The sequence below is a fragment of the Mastacembelus armatus genome, chromosome 8 (genome assembly GCF_900324485.2).
Source record: "Mastacembelus armatus chromosome 8, fMasArm1.2, whole genome shotgun sequence".
In the NCBI taxonomy this organism is placed as follows: Eukaryota; Metazoa; Chordata; class Actinopteri; order Synbranchiformes; family Mastacembelidae; genus Mastacembelus; species Mastacembelus armatus.
In genome coordinates, this window is record NC_046640.1 from 3,600,997 (window position 1) to 3,626,184 (window position 25,188).

General features: G+C 40.8%; 1 protein-coding gene across 2 annotated transcripts; it reads right to left on the reverse strand.

Moving 5' to 3' along the window:
* Window positions 1–2,019: 2,019 nt before the first annotated feature.
* On the reverse strand, window positions 2,020–25,188 carry nbr1b (NBR1 autophagy cargo receptor b). 2 transcript variants are annotated; one of them, XM_026324981.2, is made up of 23 exons: window positions 24,924–25,188; window positions 22,672–22,734; window positions 22,360–22,378; window positions 22,219–22,241; window positions 21,886–22,074; window positions 19,891–19,968; window positions 19,540–19,784; window positions 18,737–18,862; window positions 17,468–17,674; window positions 16,830–16,989; window positions 14,737–14,820; window positions 14,361–14,546; window positions 14,085–14,201; window positions 13,208–13,283; window positions 12,815–12,925; window positions 11,237–11,407; window positions 9,582–9,854; window positions 9,138–9,348; window positions 8,517–8,768; window positions 6,101–6,186; window positions 5,899–5,974; window positions 5,529–5,622; window positions 2,020–5,239 (listed from the first exon to the last, which is right to left on the reverse strand). In XM_026324981.2, the coding sequence occupies exons 1-23, from the start codon at window positions 25,023–25,025 to the stop codon at window positions 5,066–5,068; spliced, it is 3,123 nt and encodes a 1,040-aa protein (XP_026180766.1). In that variant the 5' UTR covers window positions 25,026–25,188; the 3' UTR covers window positions 2,020–5,065. The 2 variants fall into 2 exon arrangements, with proteins under 2 accessions (XP_026180766.1, XP_026180767.1); XM_026324982.1 differs by lacking the exon at window positions 5,529–5,622 and having other exon boundaries at window positions 5,059–5,239.

A 25,188-nucleotide genomic window follows, 5' to 3' on the forward strand; every position in this document is an offset into this window, starting at 1 on the left:
TGACAGTTCTGTTTTTCTGTTCAATAAGAGGAGTGGTCTTAATTTTTATTAAGTTTTTATGAATAACTCCTCTTCTGTTAACTTCTGATTTATTTGATTTATATGTTCGAGGGGCAGACACAGTCTCTATGTGGTTTGAGGGGGGCGGCGGCTCTAAGGAAACTACAGAGAGGCGTTTTAGACTGAGTCTCTGCATCCCGGTCCCCACCCTGGATTGTCAGGCTTTAGGTCGGCTAATAAACTCTGCCAAATTCCTAGAGATGAGAGCTGCACCATTCACAGTGGGATGGATGCCATCTCTCGCTACCAGACCGGGTTTTCCCCAGAAAGTGGCCCAATTGTCTATGAAGCCCACATCGTTTGCTGGACACCACCTAGACAGCCAGCGACGGAACGACGACATGCGGCTAAACATGTCATCGCTGGTCAGATTGGGGAGGGGTCCAGAGAAAACTACGGAGTCCGACATTAATTTAGCAAAGTTACACACCGACTCAACATTAATTTTAGTGACCTCCGATTGGCGTAATCGGGTGTCATTGCTGCCGACGTGAATAACAATTTTCCCATATTTACGATTAGCCTTAGCCAGCAGCTTCAGATTTGACTCGATGTCGCCCGCTCTGGCCCCAGGAAACATTTGACTATGGTCGCTGGTGTCTCTAGCTTCACGTTCCTGACTATGGAATCGCCAATTATCAGAGTCGGTTTCTCAGCGGGTGTGTCGCTGAGCGGGGAAAATCTATTAGAAACATGAACAGGCAGGTGATGAGCCGTGGGCTTCTGCTTAGGAGTACGTTTCCTTCGAATTCAATTCAATCCAATTCAATTTTATTCGTATAGCGCCAAATCACAATACAAATCATCTCAAGGCACTTTACAAAAACTAAAACTAAAAACCCAACAATTCCCTTATGAGCAGCACTTGGCGACAGTGGAGAGGAAAAACTCCCTTTAACGGAAGAAAAAACCTCCAGCAGAACCGGGCTCAGTTTGGGCGGCCATCTGCCTCGACCGGATGTAATGAGTTACAGTAATCTAGCCTTGAGGTAACAAATGCACGGACTAGTTTTTCTCCATCATTTTGAGACAGGATGTTCCTAATTTTGATGGATGGATGGATGGCTCCTTTCATTACCACACTCAGCATTGCTCTGTGATAATATAATGAAAATAATTCAATAATATTTACCTGTTTGAAGGAAGTTTTTAATTTGCTGCCATGTTGGTTTGACACCTGTAGGGTTGCACCCGCATGGACATTGAACCTACGGTCAGAGGAGCACATCAATGTTGGAACACGAGAGGTTAAAAAAAAAAAAAATTAAAAATGTTGAAATGAAAATTGAAGCATTGATGTGGTCAGCAGTTTTCTATCACGCCAGCTCACATTCGTTTGCTGCAGCGTTGGTATTGCTTTTTTTTGTTTGTTTTTTTGTTACATATATATATATGCTCATGTTCATCAAACCAGGTGATCAAAACTCCCAGTTCCACTGGGAAAAATATGCGGAACGCGCCTTCTTCTCCGTTGCCATGGTGAATCATCGTATCTGCGTTCACTGCTGTGGGCTTTTATATGACAGGCACGCGCTTTACTCAGGTGGAAATTAACTCCGGGTTGACTGAACTAATTCTGATCTGGTTTTCTGAAACCAGAAACTCAGGGTCAGTTAACCCAGAGTTCAGGGATAACTTCGGAGTTTGTTGAACCTGCTTTCTCAAACAGACCCCAGGCCATAACAGATTGTATTGTCAACAGCAGCTGATAATATGCTATTTCTGTTTAGTTTTAGTGAGCCCTCTGGTATTGTAAACTGAGCACTGAATAACGTCCCATTAGAATCTCCACCACATACCCCATACCAGTCGAGCTTATCAGGATTTTTTTTGCTCCATCATGTATTCTGTGTCCCTCAGCAGCACTAGTTATGCGCAAGATAAAATTTAGCACATGACCAGTGCGGTGAGCAGAGTTATAATCTCAGTGCTAAAAGTTTTTGACCACTTACAATGATGTCAGGTTTGCACACAACTTTTTCATTATCCAGTTGTTGTTTTATTAAATAATTTTTTCAACCCCAAAATCCTTCAAGTCATCTTATGTGCAAGCAAAAAGACAATCTTCAATCAATCTGGTAATATTTCTCAACAGAAGATAACACTAACAATAACTTACATTCACAGACAGCAGAGCAAGTTCACCCACCACACAATATGTCTAAATATACAACATCCACAGCTCTAATTTTTTACATTTCAAACAGACTTAAAAAAAATCTAAACAAAACAAAACAAAACAAAAAAAAACACTGTAAAGAATGCCAATTCTTAACTAATGAACTGAGCAGTCATTGATTCCAACTAGAAGTTTCTGTTTATATTCAACCATTTGTGAAGGAAAATAACAAACATTTCACATTAATACACATGTTTTGATTCCAGTTTACGTTTAGAATGACTGCACTGTACATACATAGGAGTGTCTGCCCCCCCACATCTGACCATTTAAAGAATCACAAAACATGTGACAGCAGTGCAAACTGATACCACATAAGCTTTGCTAAGGGAACTCAGCATAAGTTTAAAATCAGTAAATGAACACTATCTAAACCACCTAAAGAGTGACTTTAATCAGTCTCCCAGGCTGATTTGTAAAGAATTGTATCAGCTGTGATATTAAAAGAAAACTAAGAAGGTGAGTGACATTTTAGAAAAGGCTTCCTTTTAACTTATTCCAATGCACACTTGAAACAAATAATTTATTGGATAATTTAACATCTCTTTCAAACCTATGCTTTGGTACTTTTGATCCAGACCATTTTGTGTTCACACTGGCTTGTAACAAGAAAATCAAGGGCTGGTAACACGATAGTTAGATGGACTGACAAGTAATCACTGTAAAGTTTTTGTGATGGTATCTTGCATGATCAATACTCACTGGACCCAGTTCTATATCTAACAGACAGGAACAGGAAATAAAAGAAGCACCTTTAACCGTAATATTACAGTCGCTACGTTTCACCTATGTTTAAATAAGAAACTGCTTTGGACTCCTGCAACAAATACTTATTTTTCTCCACAAACTCGTGCTCATGTGTTCCCACTGTCACCAAAATTACATCAAAAATGAGCTACACTAGGGACTGACTGGAACCAGGCTGATACCTCACCTTTCGGCTAGACTTGACATGGTTGTGAAGTCAGCAGGCCTTAACTAATCTTTTTTTGCTATGGCCGAAATGACTGGAGCTGTGCCTGACAATTTTTGTGACTTCCACACTACAGTTAGCTAGGTATGCAGAGGGAGAAGAACAAACTGTCAAAAGGGAAAAGTCAGCAGTGGGAAAACATTAGATTTTATATTAAATAAATGGTCCCTGCTTCCTCTCAGCTTTAAGTGCAAATACTAATCTAATCTCCAAATCCACAATTTGGAGAGGAATGTTTATACCACTTTCAGTGGTCATCTACAGCAGGTTATGTATATAGTGCAATAATGTGTGATCCCTACAAATGTTCGATGAACTTGACAAACGTTCTGAAACAACTTGATCTCAGTCGTCCAGAGGACGTTATCCAGAGGTTGAGTCATGGCAACTGGACTTTCAGTTTAAAGACTGAAATGTTTCGGCCAAAAAACTGAATGTCCAGTTGCCATGACTCAACTTCTAGGTTCTGAAACAAAATGCAGCCAAAATCTAAGAAACTTGAACCTACATAAGCACAGAATAATTTTATACTAAGTTCTAAAGGTCATAATATAGTTACTTTATACCAACATGAATGTGTAGACAAGTGACTCCATTCCAAATGGCAATACTGACATACAGTACTTGCTGGTGTATCTAAGGTGATTATGACTGATATCTTACATCATGGCCTATATAATTCTGTAAGTCAATTAAAATCTCTCAGACATAACACTGCCTACTGTAAAGTGCTTAATAAAACCAAAAATATTAAAAGGGATAAATACCTTGGTATAAATGGTAAAGTTTTACGTCATCTCCCAAAATATACAACCTCATTTCAACCAATCCTAAACTGAATGATTAAAAAATATGTTTTCTAGGGACAGATTAGAGTTCTGCACAGGCCAGAACTTAGAGAGAACCTACAGCTTTTAGTCCAGACTGTCTCAAGTGGCCAAAGCCATATTTTAGCTTTATTTAAACTATTATTACCCATTGGCTTACCTGGCTAAAGCAAAGTATTTGGCCAGACCTCATCTTCTGGGCACTGTGTGTCTACTTCAAACATGCAAACAAGCATAAATGTAGACGATGGAACAGAGATAGAGGGAAAGAGCTCACCAGCTACAGTAGTTTATCAACTAGCCCTGCACATGAAGAATCTGTCACAACACTGCGGAAACGTGCACTATGCTCTGATCTAGTCAAAGACCTATTATTGAGAGCTGTCGCAGAACACTAAAGTCAATGTGGATGATCTTTGACTGACAGACGTGTGTACACACTAATTCAGTTGGGTAGGTACAAAAGTGACCTGTGATGTGGATCTCCTTAATGCAACCGTCAGTGTAGCAGTGAATACCTGACATTATAAACTTGCTCTGCACTTTAAGACTGTCCTGGGTAAAAAGGAAAGGCAGGAAGCTTCTATGTGTAACATTTCAGTGTTCAGTTTTTCTAGCTGACAGAGTTTTATGTTAACTTTGGTGTTTTTAACCACTTTTATAAACTTCTCTACTAGTCCTTTCTTTTCAAAATAAACAGACAATGTTCCCTATGGTTATAATATATATAAACATAAACATCAGAGATGCTACACATAGCTCCACTAAGACTTAAGGATCAAAGAATGCAAAGAAACTGCTCTGCCACTATCTAGGCTATACTGAAAGTCACACTACAGACAGTGGGTGTTTGATGGTATACAGAAGCCCAGAGAGTTGGCTGGAATGTCCCCATAGAGAAAACTCTCCATCCTGCTGGACCAGAGGTGGGCAAAAATGGGAAGGTAAATAGGTAGATATCGCTTTACAGATCCATCATTTCTAATATTTCATTTCCTTTTTTCTTCTTCCTCCACTTCTCTCTTTTCAGTAGCGTGTGGTGTACCAGTCATTGTCGGTGACCTGAACAAGCTCATTGACCACGTCCAGCAGGTTGTAGTTATGTTTCTTCAGTAGTCGTTGGTTCAAGGGCCGGTCCCCAAAACCCATCTCCACCAGCACAGCCATCATGGTGTCCTGGGTTGATGCGTCCACAGGAGGCTGCAGAAAAACACCTCTATGCAACCTTTAAACCTGTATATAAGCTTAAACCTGTGGCTGTCTTGTCTGGATATCATTCCATCGCCTTGGTATCAGTAGTTATGTAATGTTGCCAACTGTGTGGATTTCTGCCTAAGCCAAATTTCTCTTTGTAACTTTAAATTTAATAGAATTGATTTGAATAACAAAAATAAATAAAATAATGTATTAGGGCCTTCAACATATCAACTATACAGATGGTAAATATGAGTTACCAAATAAGATTATTCAATATAAACTGGTTTCTGACCTGTGTGGGGCCATGTCCTGTGAACAGTGCTTTGTAAGCAGAAGCAGCTACTGACAGAGCTCCCTTCACCAGGCCGCTGGTAATGCCAGGGTGCCTGAGTACAGACAATAAAGAGGTAAATCTAAAGTGTGAAATCTGATGTGTGAAAGACTTTACTATACCTCCAACATTCCTCTGTTTAAAAAACTGAATGACATGGACAAGTGTTGCTCCAAAATTACATCATTTCACTTGTAGGTAATAAGAGCTTGGAGCTGGTAAAACATCGACCCATCTCATGCTAACCCTATAGCACATGAGATTTATTATCTGTAAGTGTATTTTATGCTCACATACTGTATACATGCTAATTTGTGTGTGTGTCTGAAACCTGGGGTCTTCAGGGTTCTTCTCTGTGTCCTCAGCAGTTTCAGTATCATTTGCCTGAGTTTGTTCAGGATCAGAGGCTGCAATACAATAAAACATTACATTGTCCTGGATTCTACCAAATTAATAATAGTTATAAAAAACAAATAGGGTATAAACACATTTCTATCTCTCAGCATCTATATGCAATGTATTAATGTGCTTACCATCCTCGGTTTGGTATAGTTCAGGACCCTCTGCTACTTCCTCAGCAGCAGCAGCATCACCATCTGCTCCTCCAGTGCTCTCTGGACTGTACAATTTTAAGACATCTTTCAAGTATTTGTTTAGTGTAACAAACACGAGGGTATAATGTTGCCAAAAAAATGCAGAAAGGTTAGGTTCCAGCAGTCAGTCAAATTTTTTCAGTGAAAAACCTCTGATATGCCTATCAGACACCATCTCAGCACCAAACAACAGACAGACACAGAGACTAGCTGGTGAACATACAGTGCCTTAAAAGAGTCTTTATACCCCTTGAAATTTTCCACATTTTGTCACGTTACAACCACAAACGTAAATGTATTTTATTGGGAGTTTATGTCATAGACCAACACTTTCTAAGTGTGCCATGCATTTGTATTCAGCCCCCTTTACTCTGACACCCCTAACTAAAATCCAGGGGAACCAATTGCCTTCACAAGTCACCTAATGACTAAATAGAGTCCACCTGTGTGTAATTTAATCTCAGTATAAATGCAGCTGTTCTGTGACACTTTCAGAGGTTTGTTAGAGAACATTAGTGAACAACCAGCATCATGAAGTCCAAGGAACACATCAGACAGGTCAGGGATAAAGTTGTGGAGAAGTTTAAAGCAGGGTTAGGCTATAAAAAGATTTCCCAAGCTTTGAACATCATAAGGAGCACTGTTCAGTCCATCATCTGAAAATGGAAAGAGTATGGCACAACTGCAAACCTTCCAAGACGTAGCCGTCCACCTAAACTGACAGGCCGAGCAAGAAGAGCATTAATCAGAGAAGCAGCCAAGAGGCCCATGGTGACTCTGGAGGACCTGCAGAGATCTACAGCTCAGGGGGGGGAATCTGTCCACAGGACAACAATTAGTCGTCCACTCCACAAATCTGGCCTTTATGGAAGAATGGCAAGAAGAAAGTCATTGCTGAAAGAAAGCACTAAGAAGTGCCGGCAAAATGCTATGTGTGGCGAAAAACTAACACTGCACATCACCCTGAACACACTATACCCACCGTGCAACATGGTGGTGGCAGCATCATGTTGTGGAGATGCTTTTCTTCAACAGGGACAGAGAATCTGGTCAGAGTTGATGGGAAGCTGGATGGAGCCAAATACAGGGCAATCTTAGAAGAAAACCTGTTAGTCTGCAAAAGACTTGAAACTGGGACGGAGGTTCACTTTCCAGCAGGACAATGACCCTAAACATACAGCCAGAGGTACAACGGAATAGTTTAGATAAAAGCATATTCATGTGTTGGAATGGCCCAGTCAAAGTCCAGACCTGAATCCAATTGAGAATCTGTGGCAAGACTTGAAAATTGCTGTTCAGACGCTCTCCATCCAGGCTTACTGAGCTTGAGCTATTTTACAAAGAAAAATGGTCAAAAGTTTTAGTCTCTAGATGTGCAAAGCTGGTAGAGACATACCCCTAAAAGACTTGAAGGTGTAATTGCAGCGAAAGGTGGTTCTGCAGTGTTTTGACTCAGGAGAGATGAATCCAAATTCAAACACTTTTCAGATATTTGTAAAAAATTTTGAAAACCATTTATCATTTTCCTTCCACTTCAGTTATGTGCCACTTTGTGTTGGTCTATGACCAAAATACATTTACGTTTGTGGTTGTAACATGACGAAATGTGGAAAATTTCAAGGGGTACGAATACTTTTGCAAGGCACTGTAGTGGAGCATCTAGTTGCTACCCAGGCAGATATTTAGTGGAGACTAAAAACATAGCTAAAGGAGGAGAGAATTTTGATCCTACTTTCATTATGTATATAGGTATATGACACTAAGTGAATACTGATGTTGCTCTATGTCTGCTGGATTTGTGAACAGGCAACTGTCCACTAACAACAAAGGGAATAATATGTCAACTCAAGACTGATCTTTATGAGGGGGTTGGATATTCTGAAAAGTTAACAACTTGCCTGTTAAATTCAGCATCAGTAATTTTACCAGTGGCACAAAATCATCCTGAACTAATCTGCTCCTCTCAGTTTCTTTTCAAGAAACAATTGTTTTCATTTCTTACTCTGGTTATGTTTTTGTTTTTCTTAACATTTCCTGTCAAGATTGGAAGGGATTATACACTCCAAGCCAGTGGAAGACTTTTAATGTGAAAATTCTGTAAAGGAAGTATTTCATTTGTCTTGATACTGATAAAAACAGTGGAATTAATAACAATATGAAAACAACAAAATTGAGTTAGTGCCGTAGAAACGGAAATTACACAGAATTTACCAAATGTCGAGGTATACATGCATGAAGCAGCAAATTAAACGGAGAAAAAACCCCCAATGACTTTTGATGAAATATGAAAGCGAAAATAAGCTATAAACGCTGGTCTTGAATATTTGTCTGGTTATGTCCCACCGTTTATACTGACCTTGGTATGATAATTGATTTTGGTGGTGCCACCACTTCAGGTGTCAGTGGCTCATCGTCCAGAGTCTGAGACGTGCAGAGCATGTCGTTGGCACTGCTGGTGCCCAGCAGCTCCATCCCTGGACCTGCTGCAGTCTCTCCTGCTTCACTTAGCTCCCCTTCTACATAGGTACTGCCTAGTTGATCAGAGCATGGTGAATCTGGGTCTGTGGAGGTCTTGGTGGGGATGTCACCAGGCTGGGACAGAGCAGAGCTGCAACAGGACAAGGAAAGGGGAGTTAAAAGGGAATGAAGGGATACAACACATGGGGTATATCCCAGTTCCCTTAACAGATTGTTCCTTGCTCGACACGGATGTTGCTCCAGAGAGGATACATGAGACCACTGATTACAGATGTTCTTCACGGACCAAACATACCCCTTTATTGGATGCTGATAAAGGTGAAGGCTTGTAAGAAAGGATTTCTCATAGTCCTATGTTTCATGAATTGCTCTTTCCTCATATTTTTTCCTAGCATCTTAAATAAAAGATGCAAATAAGGTAAAGGCTGATGCAATCGAAGGAATTGAGATGTACCTATGGTGAACGGTGCTGATACCCAAGAGCCGAGAAGACACATACCTATACATGGACTCCCCAAGTGGTCGACTGGTGTCAAAGCAGTCTGGGAGGATGATGATGTAATCCTCTGAAGAGGTGGAGGAGGAGCGACTCCTTATCCCTTCTCTTGTCTCCTCTTCTTCTTTTCCCTTCTCCTCCTCTGGGTCCTTGTTTCCCTCCTTTACCCTGGACTCCTCGCAGACGCTCTCCATGTGGGACTTCTCGACTTTATCTGTTTTGAAAGCATGGAAATGAACAGCGCTGACTGGCACCACAGAGAACAACAGATTGACTGCTTTAAGGACAACCCAAATGACTAGAAGATTAAGATGAGTTTAATAACATTCTGCCAACAAAATAACTAGTCATCAATCAATGATGTCATTCTTGGGCCAATGTCAGTCTGATCTGCAGTCAAATCTGATCTTAGCTTTGCGACTCAAAAGCTTTGTCTTGTGTTGTCACCTGTGGCTGTGTGCTCATGCAGTGCGGAGGACTCGGTCAATGTGTGGAGAAGGATTGGTGCTGAGCTAGGGCCCGGCCCTGGATTCGGGGCCACAGACAGCGGAGCAGGCAGGGAGGCTTTCAGCGGAAAAGGGAGGGAAGCCTTTAGTGTTGCTGGAGATTTCATGGTGCTGTTTGAGCTGCTGGGGCTGCTGTCTGGGCTCGCTTCTGCTTTGGCTGTTTTGCTCTTCACACAGGAGGAGGAAGAGCCACTCTGAGCAGCCAGACGCACCACTGAGAACAAACAGGAAGGAAACCGTTGTACATGCTTCTGTAATACTTTCACTCTATTTCAATTACTTGCAAAACAAATGGACTGAGTAAAAATTACTCCAATGATAAGAAATATTTTTGGAGACATTAAAGTGGACTGTGGACAAGTGAGAAAAGTAAAACACAACACAAACAATGTAAAGTCAAATGTGAAATAGGAAAAACACACTGATATTGTTGTAATACAGCTTTTGGACACCAGTAGCAGCACTAATCCTCTCCTGTGGAACCAGCTCCCAGTCTGGGTTCAGGAGGCAGCCACCCTTCTCTGCTTTTAAGGCTAGACTTAAAACCTGCAATAGGCCTAGACTGCCTGAGGACTTCCAATTGGTGCACTGAGCTCTTCTGTCCACTTCTCTCCCTCCCTCTCTGCTCTTGTTTCTGTCCTTCTCTTCTCCCGTCTCCCCTCCCCTCTTCTCTCCTCTCCTCTCCCTTCCCCCCTCTCCCCTATAAATTTATGCAGAAAGGTATCATCATTTTTATCCAGACCAGTTTCATTAGTTTTTTTTAATACTTCTGTTGAAAATGTGTTACTTTCTTTAGTGAATTTTCAGTAAATTTTTTAATTATTATTACTTTTCTCAGTTTCAAGTTATTTCAGTGACCATTGTGGGTTTTTCTTTCTTTCTTTGGCTAAAGAGAGTTTTTCCTCTCCACTGTCGCTAAGTGCTTGCTCATATGGGCAAGGGTTGTTGGGTTTTGTTTTGTTTTTTGTAAAGTGCCTTGAGATGATTGTATTGTGATTTGGTGCTATACAAAGAAAATGTATTGGAAAAATTAAATTGAAAATTTAATTGAATTGAACAACACTTTATGTCAGGGGTGAGGATGATTTTACATATTTTATATTCCTATATTTATCAGTATAGCAATGTTGGGACAGTGTTGCCAGACACACTTGGAACTGGTAAGAAGACTCCCTTCAGGTGCTATTGTGTGTATTATGTAGGGTACTGTCTCGTCTCATGCACATTGTCTCATTTCACTGTGTACTGCAATGGCTATATATGGTTGAAATGACAATAAAATCTTCTTGACTTGACTTCTACCCAGTAAGGTAATATCTTTAACATTCTTCCTCAAACAGTTTTCAAGAAATGCTCAGGGCTGTGATATATTGCTTATAGTTTCTGATTTTGGTTTTGCAAGGTATGTTTGTTTTTAAGCTCCATAATTATCAATTATTGGAATAATTGAAACTCTGCATATCACAGTGCCAGATGTTTTTATTCTGTATTGTTATTTTACTATGTACCTACTTCAATATATGAAGTGAATCAAAAATCCCAGAGTGAAATTTGAGGACAGCTTCAGACCTAGAACAGATGCATACTGATCTCTACCTGACCCTGAGTGGGGCCCTCTCAGAGGGGTGTGGTCAGGGGCCTCCTCCAAGGTCATTGAACGAATCACAGTCTCACAAACAAACTGAGTTCCACTTATATCATTCTCTCCTTCCTCCTGAGCTGGAACTCCACCCCCTTCAGCTCCAGATGCTGCTGCATGAGAGACATCTGTGGAGCAAGAAAACAAATGGTCTGTCTGTGTCTACGCTGTGTACTGTAGTTCTGAATTTGGTGTAAAGGAATAAACATGTTTAGGATGGAAAAAATCAAGCCATGCACAATTGCTGTTCACTCAACATTATGCTGAAAAGCAGATTGGTAAGTGCTTCAGAGTTGGCAGGATTGTCTGTAAAAAACAGTGTTTCAGTGACTGATCAGGACTTAGCATGGAGCTGACTCACTGAATTGTCTTATTGTTACAAAAAAACATTAAAAAACCCTGATGAATCTTGGCAGAACTATAATAAACCATCTCAAAATAAATGGGTTTGATCAGGTGGGCTCCAGCATATTTGGCATGGACTGGCCAGTACTACTGCACTGTGGAGGGAGTGTGTAGATATTGAGCTGCAAAAGGTGTGGGGAAGAATACATGGCAATATGAATGCAAGTTTTTATACCCAAATACTGAATGACTGACTGACATTAACTCCTGGGCACAAAGAGGCTTAGCAGTAGATGAATTTTCCATCATGCTATGATCCCAAACACACATAACACTGTATGTTCTCTGATCTGAGTCACACGTTGTAGTTTTTGAAAACTGAAGTCAGTGCAACAAAACCTCTCCAGCAGCAGAAATAAATCTCTCTGCACATATTTGTGCAAGACAACACCCAGACAGACCAAATCTGTCACCAAAACTAAAAGTCGACAGACAAAAGGGTTTAGTGACTTTTGCTCCAGCTGGCTCTTGCAGATGGACCTACCTATAGTTTAATTTGTTTAACAATTCTTCTTTTCCAGATGAACTTTGTTATTTTGGAGTATGGCTACAAACATATAAAACTGTGTTAAATGGATGGAATTTCAAATTGCATTCAACAACTTCAATGCTACTGACACTGCATGTTCATAGGTCTGTAAATGCTGGGAGGTTTTCCTATAGACCTGTTTCTGGCATACTACGATATCTTGACTTCATCTGTCTAATTTTCAGGGGTTTTTTAAAATCAACTTTCTGTTCTCAGTTGCCATAACTAGGACCTTTAGCTGAGATTAGAATAGCCTACGAGACTTTCAGAGGGCAGTGCTGACCATATTTGGTGCTCAGTGGATGTGTGCACACAAGCAAATGGGGGTAAAACAGGTGAAATTTGTTGCTGTTCTTTATGTAAAGGTGTGAGTGTGCATGTTTGATGAGTAGCAACTAAAATTCATACAGACAGTTTCAGTAAAAATACTGAGAACACCTTGATACATGGGGCTTTCAGATTATATTCAGCTCTAGTCACATAATTCACTCGAACCAGCTCTGCTCTGTATTTTATCTCACATACCAACCTATCAACAAAACCCCATCGACAACTCCTACATATGAGTATTATGAACGTATGAACGGGAAAACTCCATTACCCATGATACTATTGATGACTTCTGTCTCTTCCTGGATTAAACCCAAAGAGGGACTGCTCTTGTCTTGCATGTGGCCATCTTGAGGCAAAGGTGACATGCAGGGTGTTATGTCTGGATGGAAGAGAAAATTTACTGAACTCAGGTCTGTGTACATTTGATTATTATTAAACATGTTTGTACACTCAATGTGGCAATAGCATTAAACATCACAGGCACCCGTGCAAAGAGTATGCAGTAACCATTAACTGGATACTAGTATATACTCAACCAGATTTCTCTCTAATCCATGCAAATGTTATACCCCAGATAAGAGGCATAAGGCATGTACCACACACTTGGCCATACATCACACACCAAACCCAAAGACCAACACATGGAAATCACTTCTCTTACCCGCAGGGGTGTTGTTTGGGACACTCTCCAACTCTTGGACGATGTTGATGTCCAACAGCTCAAAAGACAGAAGGTCCTGACAGACAACAACAGACAGCTCATTAAATGTCAGGGTATCTCAGTCCACGTTTCCATTTCGGCCATTCTTAAAGAAAAGTGGACACTAAATCATTTAAGTGATTGATCAAGAAAAAATAAATTCTGGTTTCAGCATCTAGAATGTGACCAGTTTACAGTATAAAATAGTAAAAGAGTGAATCCTTTCCTATTTTATACTGTAAACTGAATATATTTGTGTTTAGGACTGTTGGTCAGACAAAGCAAGACATTTGATGAGTTGTGCTCTAGAATTTTGCCATTTGCCTTTTTCACTATGCCTGACATTTTATAGACTAAACAATTAATAAAAAAAAAACCAGCAAATAAATGGTCTTTAAATAGGTTTTATGCAGGAAGTAAAAATTTCAGTGTTACAACTTAGTTTATTCTCTACATGTCATTAAATACATATTTCTGAATGTGATCTTATTGCACTACTACAATTCACAGAAACATAACTGACAGAATACAATGTAACACAGGCAAGCAGGCCATTCTCAAGTTATTAAAAATGCCACCCTTACTTTCACATGATGGATTCTAGATACAGTATATACAGTATTTTTAAAGACTTTTGTCATGAGTGCTTTTCTGCAAATCTTGCACTTCACTGATACAGCAACATGAGTTACATGAGTGGAACATGAGTTCAAAACATGAGTTAAACACATATATCATTTCACCATCACCATCACACTTTGTATTGGTGCATCTGTACAAATAAACATTTGTTTTAGCCTTTAGTGTACACTAGTGTAATGACTGTAGATTGTATTACCTGAGCAGTGAGCAGGTCTACAGAGGGGATGTAGTACTCTTCTTGGTCCACTGAAATTAAATGTTGCTCCTTAGAAGCTGTACAGTCTTTCCCGTCCTTTGCCACTGGGTTCTTACCCTGTATACAAAGATACATACCCACATCCCCAGTATATCTCTACCTGTGCAAATATTCAGTTATTTACATAATAATCCATATATGTATATTTATTTGATTTGCGATAATATCTGATTTTCACAGGATGGCTGTTTTCATTCATCCACCCATTTCTTCTACCTGTGGTGTGACACAGGGTGACACCAGTATCCCATCAGCCATCATAGGCGCTGGGGCCAGAGGGTCAACCACGATGCTGCACCACACTCTTGGTCCAAACTGCTCGCCAGCATGGGCCAGACGCCAGTGGGAGGTGTAGGAGCCCTCCAAGGCAGGAGCACACAGCGCTACGCTCACTACACCAACCTGGACACCGCAAAAAATATGTGGATCATCAAGATTACAAACAAGTTGTAATATACAATGTCAGTGCAGTAGTCTTGCCTATATCCACATGACTAAGTTGCTATAAACAGAATTTTTAAAAAATTGATTGTATTTGTGTTTTTCCTAAAATAAGTCAACATGAAAACATCCCTTCATGTTGCCACCTCACCTGTCCTGGCTGCAGGAAAGGAACAGACACCTCTCTCCAACGGTCCCCAGAGCCCACTGCCAGGTTTCCCCACATGAACTTCAGCTGCAGTAAGTAAACAAGGCAGCGAGAGTTTAGTAATCTACACACATAATATACTTTCTCCGACAGTGTAAGCTGAAAGAAGTTTGTTTATTGAATTTGAACTACGCAGTATTTTCTTATATGAACAATGGATTGCATAACTTTGTGTATTGTAATAGGTTTCATATTATCACTGCAGCTTACTTTAGCACATTTTAGTCTATCAGTACATTGTTTTCATTTTTATGGTACACAGCTTTACTGTTGGTGCTTCTGGTAGAGACCAAACTTTATAATATAGTATTTATATAATGACATAAATATTGACATGAATGACATAAATATTGATGCACTGAATTTGCCAATATGCTGGCCTATAAAAACAAGCATTTTAAAGCGCCATGTTATGGTGTGGTATTTCTGTTTCCGTTTATGGACATTTATTTTGGTGCTTGTTTTGGTGCTTATTTAATAGTATTCACCTTATTTAATAGTATTCACCTGTGTTCTATTAGGCTTTTGCTTGTGTGTATATATACCGGTGTCCTTTGTTCTTCATTGCATGATTATATCTGTGTGTACTTAGTCACAGTGGTTCTTTAAGCTAAATGCTAAAATCAGCATGCTAACATGCTCAAAACAACGTCAACATGTTGATATTTAGTAGATAATGCATATCATCTTAGTTTAACATGGTAGCATGTTAGCATTTATTAATCAGCATTAAATATAAAGTACACCGAGGTTGAGGGAAATGTTTGTTTTGCAGATACTGGACCATAAAATGAAGTTTAAAGGAAAACAGTGTCTGCACCAAAACTTATGAAATCCATCTATCAAGACATTTTATACATTTCTCTAAAATAAGATCCCCCACCTTGTCATTATTAAATGACAAGCTGGGGTGACCACTGGGTCACTGAGTCATCTGGTAAATGTTGAGATATTTTACTAGCAAGTTAAAAAACAAGATTAAACGCAGACTAGAAAAACTGAAATGGTTAAGCCAAGTGTCTTGTGTTGTCACTTGGCTCACCTGTGACACAGTTTCCTGGTAAGAGAACTCACTTCCTGTTAGTTAGTGCTGTATAGCTCATCTACAGATTAGCAACAGACTAGCTTTAGTCTAACACACCTAGAAACTCACTAAACTCTCTGAACAAATCAATAACCACTACACATTCCTGTACTAGTCAAGTACCTTTCTATTTTGTCCAGTATTTTTGCTATTTCCAGACTTAGCGCTCGTTAGCCTACCAGTTAGCTTAGCTGCTACTAGCTAGCTTAGCTGCTACTAGCTAGCTAAGCTAACTGGTAGGCTAACGAGCGCTTACTCTATACCGGTCTTACTATACCAGACTTACTCTGTCTCACTGTCTAAATTTAATTCAATTTCAATTCAATTCAGTTTATCTGTATAGCGCCAAATCACAATACAATCATCTCAAGGCACTTTACAAAAACCAAAAAACCCAACAAATCCTTTATGAGCAGCACTATACAAATAAAATTGAATTGAATTGAATAGAATGTAAAATCCTTCTCCTCAGATACAAATCCCTTCATGATCAAGCTCCTTCATACCTTAAAAACCTCATAGTACCACATCATCCCAATAGACCACTCAGAGTGCAGGTCTACTTGTGGTTCCCAGAGTTTCCAAAAGCAGAATGGGAGGAAGAGCCTTTAGCTATCAAGCTCCTCTCCTGTGGAACCAGCTCCCAGTCTGGGTTCAGGAAGCAGACACTCTCTGTATTTTTAAGACTAGACTTAAAACCTTCCTTTTTGACAAAGCTTATAGTTAGGTAGTCAGGTAACCCTGAACCATCCCTTAGTTATGCTGCTATAGGCCTAGACTGCCTGAGGACTTTGAATAGAATCAGATCACAACTTTCACTTTGGGTTCAAACTATTTCCTAAACCAATAGCAGTTTGACATGAGGTCTCCTCAATACACTCATATGGACAAAATGCGTTTTATTCAAATAACCCCGTGAGAAAGCAGCAGATGACTACAGTGAGATCTTCACCTTAGTATCAGCACTCCATGCGATAGTGCCAGTGTTCCTCATCTTCCAATACTTAATAAACTTAGTTCCAGGACGCAGTCGGGTTCCATCAGGAAGGTTCTCGTCCAGAAATGCAGCTGTCATGGCTGGAACCACCAGGGGACAGGGGCGCTTTGGGCGCCTAGGGAAGGAACAAAATCCATTTTTTGCATATAGTGTTCAGATTGATTTGATGCACCTCATAACAAATTTAAAAATAGCATAACAGCGCCTCCCAACCGTTTTTGTCAGCTGTACACCCCCACCAGCTCCATCCATTACTTTTACCATTTCAACTGTAAATCCAGTTATTTTAGATAATACTGAATGGCAGAACAGATGGCCATTCATTCAAGCTAACTGTTTTACTGCTACTATTATTATTTTTAGCTATTTTAACCATCTATTCATTGTCGATTCATATTTGTACATCATTTTATTTTTATTTGTTAAAACTTACTTATTTTCCAGATTTCTTTAGCTACATTGCAAAGCTTCCACAAACACCCCAGGCAAGTGCAGATGTTACTGCCCTAAAGCAGTCAACAGTTTTTTTTCCCGTTTAAGAATGGAACTTCTGTTTCTAGTGTGTACCTAACATGTTTGTTTTAGTGACGTACTCTGGGCTGTTGTGCTGGGTGGCTCGAGGTTGCAGGAGGACAGGGGAGGAACTTCCATCTCTGTGGGAGGAGCTCCACTGTATGCCCCGCCTCTCCATCCTCAGCTGTTTCCGGATCTCTTTGACCTCAGCCTTCAGCAGGCGTTTCTCTGCTTTGAGACGCTGCTTCTCTGCCTTACGAAAACTGCGGTCACCTCGCCTGTAGAATCTGGAGGGCAAAGCCAGAAAACATCCAGTGATGAAAACAAAGACAGCACTATGGACTGACTCAACTTGCCTTCCCCTAAGCCAGACCCTCTGTGTGAAACGATGACCAACTAAAAAGCTTCCTGTCATTTTCAAAATAATAATTTTGTAGGGTACTTCAGGGCAGACATATAAGGTCATAATGTTTAAACACCTGCAAAGCTAATGAAATGTAATACCAATGAGCCTTTGCGTTTTGTGGTAATTAAGATGGTCTATGGTAAGCAATACTTTTTGTACATTTACTTTACCACAACTGCTTTGTAATTAGTAGAGCCACAAGTCTGACTGTATAGTTTTGTTTCGTGCAATCAACCAAGTACATTTATATCTAAACACTTCAAATTCCAGCTGCTTTATAGTCATAGTACTGTATTTTTTATGTAGCATTTGTGAAACACTTAGTTACTTAACAGATAAAGATTTGATTTAAATGAAGTTAAATTTAAATTAAATTAGTTTATAAAATACTGCACCTAAAATGTTATACTTTTATAGAATAAACTACTCAACATTATAGAGCTGCTTCTTAGCCAATTAAAGTAGTAGAAAGCTAATTACACCTTAATGCATAGACAATAATAATCCAATAGTCTAGTATATATTAGTATTTCCTGTTAAACAGATATTTTTACTTTTGATCCTTCAAGCACATTTTACTGTAAAACTTACATTTTATTAAGTGACATTTTCAATTTTACTTAATATATTGCTTTTACAATCCAGTATTGCTACATTTATAGTTAGAGTGGTACTTAAGAGTACTTAGATTTAAATACTTCCCAAGGCTGTAGATTTTATAGCTAATGTGTTAAACAAAGGTCTGTACTGAGGAAGAGGATGATTTGTGAATGTCTACAAACACCTTCTTCTCTTTCATAAGATGTGTTAAAGAGTTAGCTGCCGTTCTTTTTGTTAGTATTACATTTAAACATCAACATATAGAAAACATTTTAAAGATTTAAAAATCTAAAAAAAATGGAAGCAGTGTTAAGGTAAATATAGCAATGCAGTGCTGTCATACTTGCTGTGATCAGGTGCAGGTGATCCGTGCTCTGGGATGGACAGAGGAGTCCTGGCTCTCACCAGGTTGTGACTGGGATCATGAGAGAAACTGCAGGGCTCGCACAGAGTACAGGAGGTACACACACTGATGGCAGGGGTGAGCGCCAGGACAAGAAGATAGATACAAGAGGGTTGGGAGACAGAGAAAAGAAGAAAGTGAAAGAGAGTAAAGAAGAAGAGAGAAAAAGCAATACCAAATGAATAACCATAACTCACACAACACATCAGTTTCAGAGTCTAAAGAGGCTCAACACTCTCCACAAGCTGAGGATTGGATAAAGCCTTTTGTGTCTCTACAGGGAGTGTTAAGTCTTGATAAATGCCCTCAAGTGAGTCACTTAAGTCAGCACTGGTTTACAAGTTCGAACAGTGAAAATATTGCTGGTGTGGGGTTAGACAGAACTGAGCGTATCAGATTTCTGTAGGCAATCTCTGCCTGAGGGGTTACATTTAAACAAGGAAGAAGAATGAGTGGAATAAAATGATGATGGTTCTGTGGCAGTGACTTTAATCCTGTTCAATCATGTTAAAGCAGGGCAATGCTGATTTGTTGCATTACTGCTGACTGTGGAGCTGGCTTCAGGACACGGTTAGCCAAGCTCAGTATAAAGACTGAAAGCAGGAGGAAACAGCTCAGTGGACTGTATCCAAATCAAAAAAGACCACAGCCTCTATGTCTGAATAATTAATGTGTTAAATCTTGTCTTTTATGTAATTCCAAGGTGACTTTTAATTAACCAGTTAGCTGCTGACAACACATGCCTGCACTGGTAGCCTCCTCCGGTGGTCTGCCCCCTGCAGGAGGAGCAGGGAGGGGTGGAAGAGAATGGAGCTCCAGGCAGGGTGGAGGACACCTCAGGGACCTGCTGGGCCTCCACTCCCCCTACTGCTTCTCCTCTACCTCCCCCTGCTCCTCCTCCTCCTCCAATGGGCTTGTGGATACAGCACTGTCCTGAGAACTCCCTGCAGATCTTCTCCACTGCCTCACGAACCACCTGGTCCTTAAACTGGAGGAATGAAGTGGAGAGAGAGAAACAGGTCATCATCAGTCCCTCCAGCAGAGAGGTTAACTTATGCTGAGAGATTGTTTCAACACCATCAGGTTGGTCTTACCTTCTCCATGTAAGAGGTGAACCAGGCTGGAGGAGTCTTGTCTTCTTCTTTGGTCCCTTTCACTTCTTTCATAATGACCTTATCAGTAGAAGACAACAGCATTCACTTATAAAAATTGCATTTTCATATGTTTGTTACATAAAGACATACATTTTAGGGGGACTGGGAGGATAATACAGTCTCTATGTTTTATCAATGGGAAGGAGGTGGAAAGGGTGGGCTCCATTAATTTCCTGAGTCCACATTACAAGTGACTTCACATGGACAGTGAACAACATCCAGCCTAGTGAAAAGAGCCCAACTGAGACTTTTCTTCCTGCGTAGCCTAAAGCACGCTGGTGTAACTGCTCATGAACTGTTACAGGAACATGATTGAGAACATGCTCTGCCAGGGCTGCACAATGTGGTATGGAAGCTTTGCTGTGAAAAACAAGAGGAACCTATACTGGGTGTTTAATACCGCTCTGAGCACTTGCACAGGAAAGCAAGAGCAGTCAGCTCTTACAAAACCAAGGACACTCTCTGTTCATCCCACTATCTTTGGGGAGCAAATACAGCACAGATTAACAGACTGCAAAAAGTTGTTTTCAGAGTGCTGGCCCCCATCACCTCCTAAGCCACACACACACGCACATACTCACAAATTGCTAGTAACCTGTAAGAATGGAAAGGTGCAATAAACACTGTTTGAATAGGGCCTGTTATCTCTTCTCTCTCTAAGGTCAGTCTGTTCTAACCTTCAATCTCTGATAAGACACTTAGTATTGAAACGTTGGTTGCGTATCGTAACCCAAGATTCTGTGTATTGGGAGCAGCCCTCTGGGCTATCGCTACGGGTCATATCCCCTCTTCGTGCCTACGCACTGAAGAGAAATTCATTTACGCCCGAACCGAGTGTCCACATGTCCGCAGCTCCCATATATAAGACAGGCTCTTCCCTAAGAAAACGAACCGGTCTTTTCTTCAGCCGACTCAAGGGACCAGTGGGGCCCACAGCCCAGAGGGCTGCGCACAATTCAAAGAATCTTGGGTTACGATACGCAACCAACGTTCTGTCTCATTGGTGCGCAGCCCCGTGGGCTATCGCTATGGGTCAAAGCGGCCTGACCTGAAGTGAAGCAAGCACCAGGTGGGATACATAAGCACTGGTTTCATATAAAGCTGAAAACAGACGGATGCTTGCCAGCCTAATTACGACTAAGCTCTCTTTGGGTGAAAGACAGGGGTACACCCTGGACAGGTCACCAGTCCATCACAGGGCCACATAGAGACAAACAACCTCACATTCGCTCTTATGGACAATTTAGAATCAACCTGACATACATGTTTTTGGACTGTGGGAGGAAACCAGAGTACCTGGAGAAAACCCACACAAGCACAGGGAGAACATGCAAACTCCACACAAAAAGGTCCCTGGCAGGTTGCGAACCAGAAACCTTCTTGCTGTAAGGTAACAATGCTAACCACTAATCCACCATGCTTCACAATAAAAATGGTGATGTGACAATTTCTTGGCCAGGTCCAACAACTTCCTGGAGTCTAAGCAATGTCATGGTAATAACAGTAGAAATAGTACAGCATTATAACACCTTCCAAAATCACAATGTGCCTTTGTACAGAGTAAGCTTAACAGGTATAAAGAGTGCTTTTTAGAGCTTGGTAGGTTGATTTTGTTACATTTGCACAAAACCAGACAACCTGTTTAACACTGTTTTCAATCTAACAAGATGCTGGCTGAAGACTTATAAATACAGAACAAATATTAGAGTCTTGGACTGTTTACTTTAGGAGTCATATATTGTATCTGGATGAAGCTGTTTTTTGATGTATAGGTTTAGTCTTGTTGCCTGTGATACGCGGGTGCTTGTAATCCTGATAATATACAGCAAAACCTAGAATTTTAACACTAACAGTAATGCTGTGCACTGGTGAGAAGCACTGGACCAAGCAGGACTGATGGACCACACTGTAAACCACCACGTGTTGGGGTCTTACCATGCCCTGTTCTGGCACTGCAGCCTGGACCTTGCGGCTGACCACCTGGGCTAGTGCAGGGCAGTGCTGTGGAGGTCTGAAACCCCTCTTGGGCTCTGCTCCACTGGCCTTTGTGGTGGAGACCCTTGCCGGCTGACCTCGGGTCTCATATACGTTCATGTGCAGTCGGTTCCCCTGCCTTGAAGCACTCTGATAAACAAGTAAATGGCTTAAGTCTTTAAGTAAGCAGTGTCTTTCAGCTGATAACCCCCCCCAAACAATCTTTAATATAGAGGAGTTGCTTTTCTGAAGCACTGTAGTATTTAATAATAGTAGTTAATGACATCAACTCACCTTTAGTGCCTCCTCATACTCCGCTGGAATAACAGCAGAAACACCATTAATTTTGACATGATGTTAATATGAACATTTTTCTCAATTTCATAGAATTTTTTGTTCTGTTTATCACATGGTATTTTATGGTTGTTTACTTACCTTGACTGTTAATGGACACCTGGAAATAGAAAGGAGAATTTTTTAAAAACTTTACTGGAGGGCTGGCCAAATCCAGTCCTCAAGGGTCACTGTCCTGTCCCTGCTCTTTTAGCTTCTGATTGGCTGAACACACACACACTGGTCCAGGTAATCAGCAATGGGTAGGGTAGGGATAGTTGGAAAACAAGCAGGGCAGTGGCCTTTGAGGACTGGAGTTGGCCAGTCCTGCTTTACTGGATTGGTAATAACGTTTCAGGAAATGAAGGGTAAATAAAAAGAATAAGACCAAAATCAAAACAAACAGTCTCTCACCTCTTCGTTCTCCTCATCAAAATAGGTGAGCTGAAGGCTGCACAGGCCAAAGGAACGCTTTACCTGAACACAAAGCAGACATACGGGAAGATCAGATAAGGACAAGGATGATGGGTCAGCTGTTCTGCCGCCATGCCCACAATGGATGGCTCATGTTCCCAACCACAGGAAGCTGTGTTCAGGCAATGAGCTTTATTCACACTCTTGCTGGCTCTTCACTGCCTGAAAGCTGGACACTGTATCCAGGTAACGCTCCCCCCTTTGTGGCTCTTCATTATGCTGCTACACAAACCAATAAGTGTTGTTCATATTATTCAGCAATTCACATGGAATGAAACCCAGATAATACTAAACCTTGCACAGCAAACCCACTTTCATCTTTCTCACTGGCAAATCAACAACTCAGAGTGAAGTCACACATCTGTGAGTCAGCAGCAGTAAGAAAAATGAACTCTTTCAGGCTCCTGTGGTTGAGAGAGATGGAACATAAATCCGACAGTGCAAGGCTCCAAGCATATATTTCACCTTTTTACTTGTAACATGGCTTTTAAAATACTATTGATTTACAACAGGTCTTCAGGATTTTTACTCCCACAGACCGAGTCCTGCTCGTTGCTATACTCTAAGTCCTTTTCTAGTCTAGGAACCTAACAAAACCTAACCTAATGTTTGACCTCTGTTGACGGGTTCTGCTTCGGTTTCCACTGTTCTCCTCTGAGATTATACTACATCAGTTTTGGGACTGTGTATTGCGCAACAATATGTCGTTACATCAGCACTGTTCTATAGTGGAAATAATAGCCCAGGTCATAACCACTCAATTCTGCAAGAAAACTACACATTCTCTTAAATCTCTCATATGTGCCACTTAAATCTCTCATATGTGCCACTTAGCAACAACAGTGGTTCTTGGTAAATGCCTGGAATCTGACATTGAAATATAAAAATAATATAGCTAACCAGCAAAGGTTGACTTGGTTAATCAATCCATCCATTTCCACATTAACATTTAGCCCAGTTGGCTCCAGATGCCTAAAATGTGACTTATTTAAGCCATGGTCAGTGGTGACTCATCAGCCACATGCTTCTGAATGGCAGCCACAGACACACAAGTCTGTTGTCCATACCTTGCCTTATCCTACCTTCACACAACCCCGTTTCTGAATATAAATATGGATTTACAAACAAACACCTATGACGCAAGTGCTTGTAGCTCTAGATTAACATGCTCCTATTAACCCAGATAGCTGGCAGCAACACTGAGGCCTCAACACCAGTTTTAACAAAAAGGCAAACTGCAGTTTGCTGAACTTAATTAAGATCTCTCTATTCAAGGTAGCGCAGGATGTTTTTCTGCCATTGTGAGTCTGAATACTGCTGAATGAAACAATGGTCTGCTTATGTATTTTCTGGTGACTCATTATACAAGCTGCTTGTAGACTTAAATGCCCAAGATCATGTAATCGATGACTAACACATACTATGATAGTCTTGTTTACGAGTAACTAAAAAAGTCTTTACAACACTGAAATGTGCGAATACACCAGTTATGTTGCCCAAGCTGTTCTTACTGTGGGGTATCTGTTCCTTTACCTTCAGCAAACCTTCAGTTTGCAGCAACGGCAGCTTAAAAGATAATCAGGTCAGCAAGATATCTTTCTTCAACATGAATAAAATAAACTGCATGAAACAAGAAAATACAGCAATATATGGCACTGGGCCTTCAACAAATCTATGTCATAATGGTAATAAAATGATATATTCCTGATAAGATTGGTCTGGCTCAAAAGCCCATGCTGCGCCTTTTTTGCAGTTATGCTGATGCTTAGTCACATGGACAGGACAGATGCATTTGCGTGCTTCAAACTGCTCAGACCAGTTGTGTTGGACTTATAAAATGTGTTTCCATGACGACAAATGACTATAACAATCCTGTAAGGCCTTGTAATGTCTCGGCCTGCCCTCTGTGACATTGTTGTCTCTGCTGTGCTCTCAGTCTGGTGAAAGATTTTCACTGGTTTTCTCAGCTCACAGGACACGAGCTGGAATGTTTGAGTGGCACCAGTCTACAGCATGTCTGAAGCTACAAACGCTGGGCTGTAGCCTTCAACTTAACACAACACAACACAACACAACACAACCACAGCCAGTAGCGCCTATATGTGAGTGTATGTGAGTGTATGTGAGCAGGCAGCAGCAGGATATCGTTAACTGTGTGCGAAGATCGGGCCCGGTGATTGTCCCTCTCTTACCATGGCCTCCATCGACTCCCAGCTCTTGGTCTCGGATCCCGACAGGAGGACATTTTTGGAATTGCCCCTGAAATTCACCTTCAGATTAATGTAGAAGTCCATTGCGTCGCCCGTCTGCCCTTTAAAGCATATTACACAAGCCAGACACAAAGCGTTTTACCAGCGAGGGCTACTTTGATTACTCGCGACAATCCAATCCACTGTGTTTCATCCGACGGTGGATGAGGCGTATTTTGTGTTTACATCAGCGTCCTGGGAACGCCCA

What these genes read in the sequence shown, in the direction of transcription:
- nbr1b (XM_026324981.2), bottom strand. Translation starts at nt 25,025, where the DNA reads ATGGACTTCTACATTAATCTGAAGGTGAATTTCAGGGGCAATTCCAAA. An exon ending in CTTTCCTGCAGCCAGGACAG is followed by an intron (nt 14,547 to 14,736) that starts GTGAGGTGGCAA and finishes TGCGGTGTCCAG; the next exon opens with GTTGGTGTAGTGAGCGTAGC. An exon ending in ACTATACCAAACCGAGGATG is followed by an intron (nt 5,975 to 6,100) that starts GTAAGCACATTA and finishes ATTGTATTGCAG; the next exon opens with CCTCTGATCCTGAACAAACT.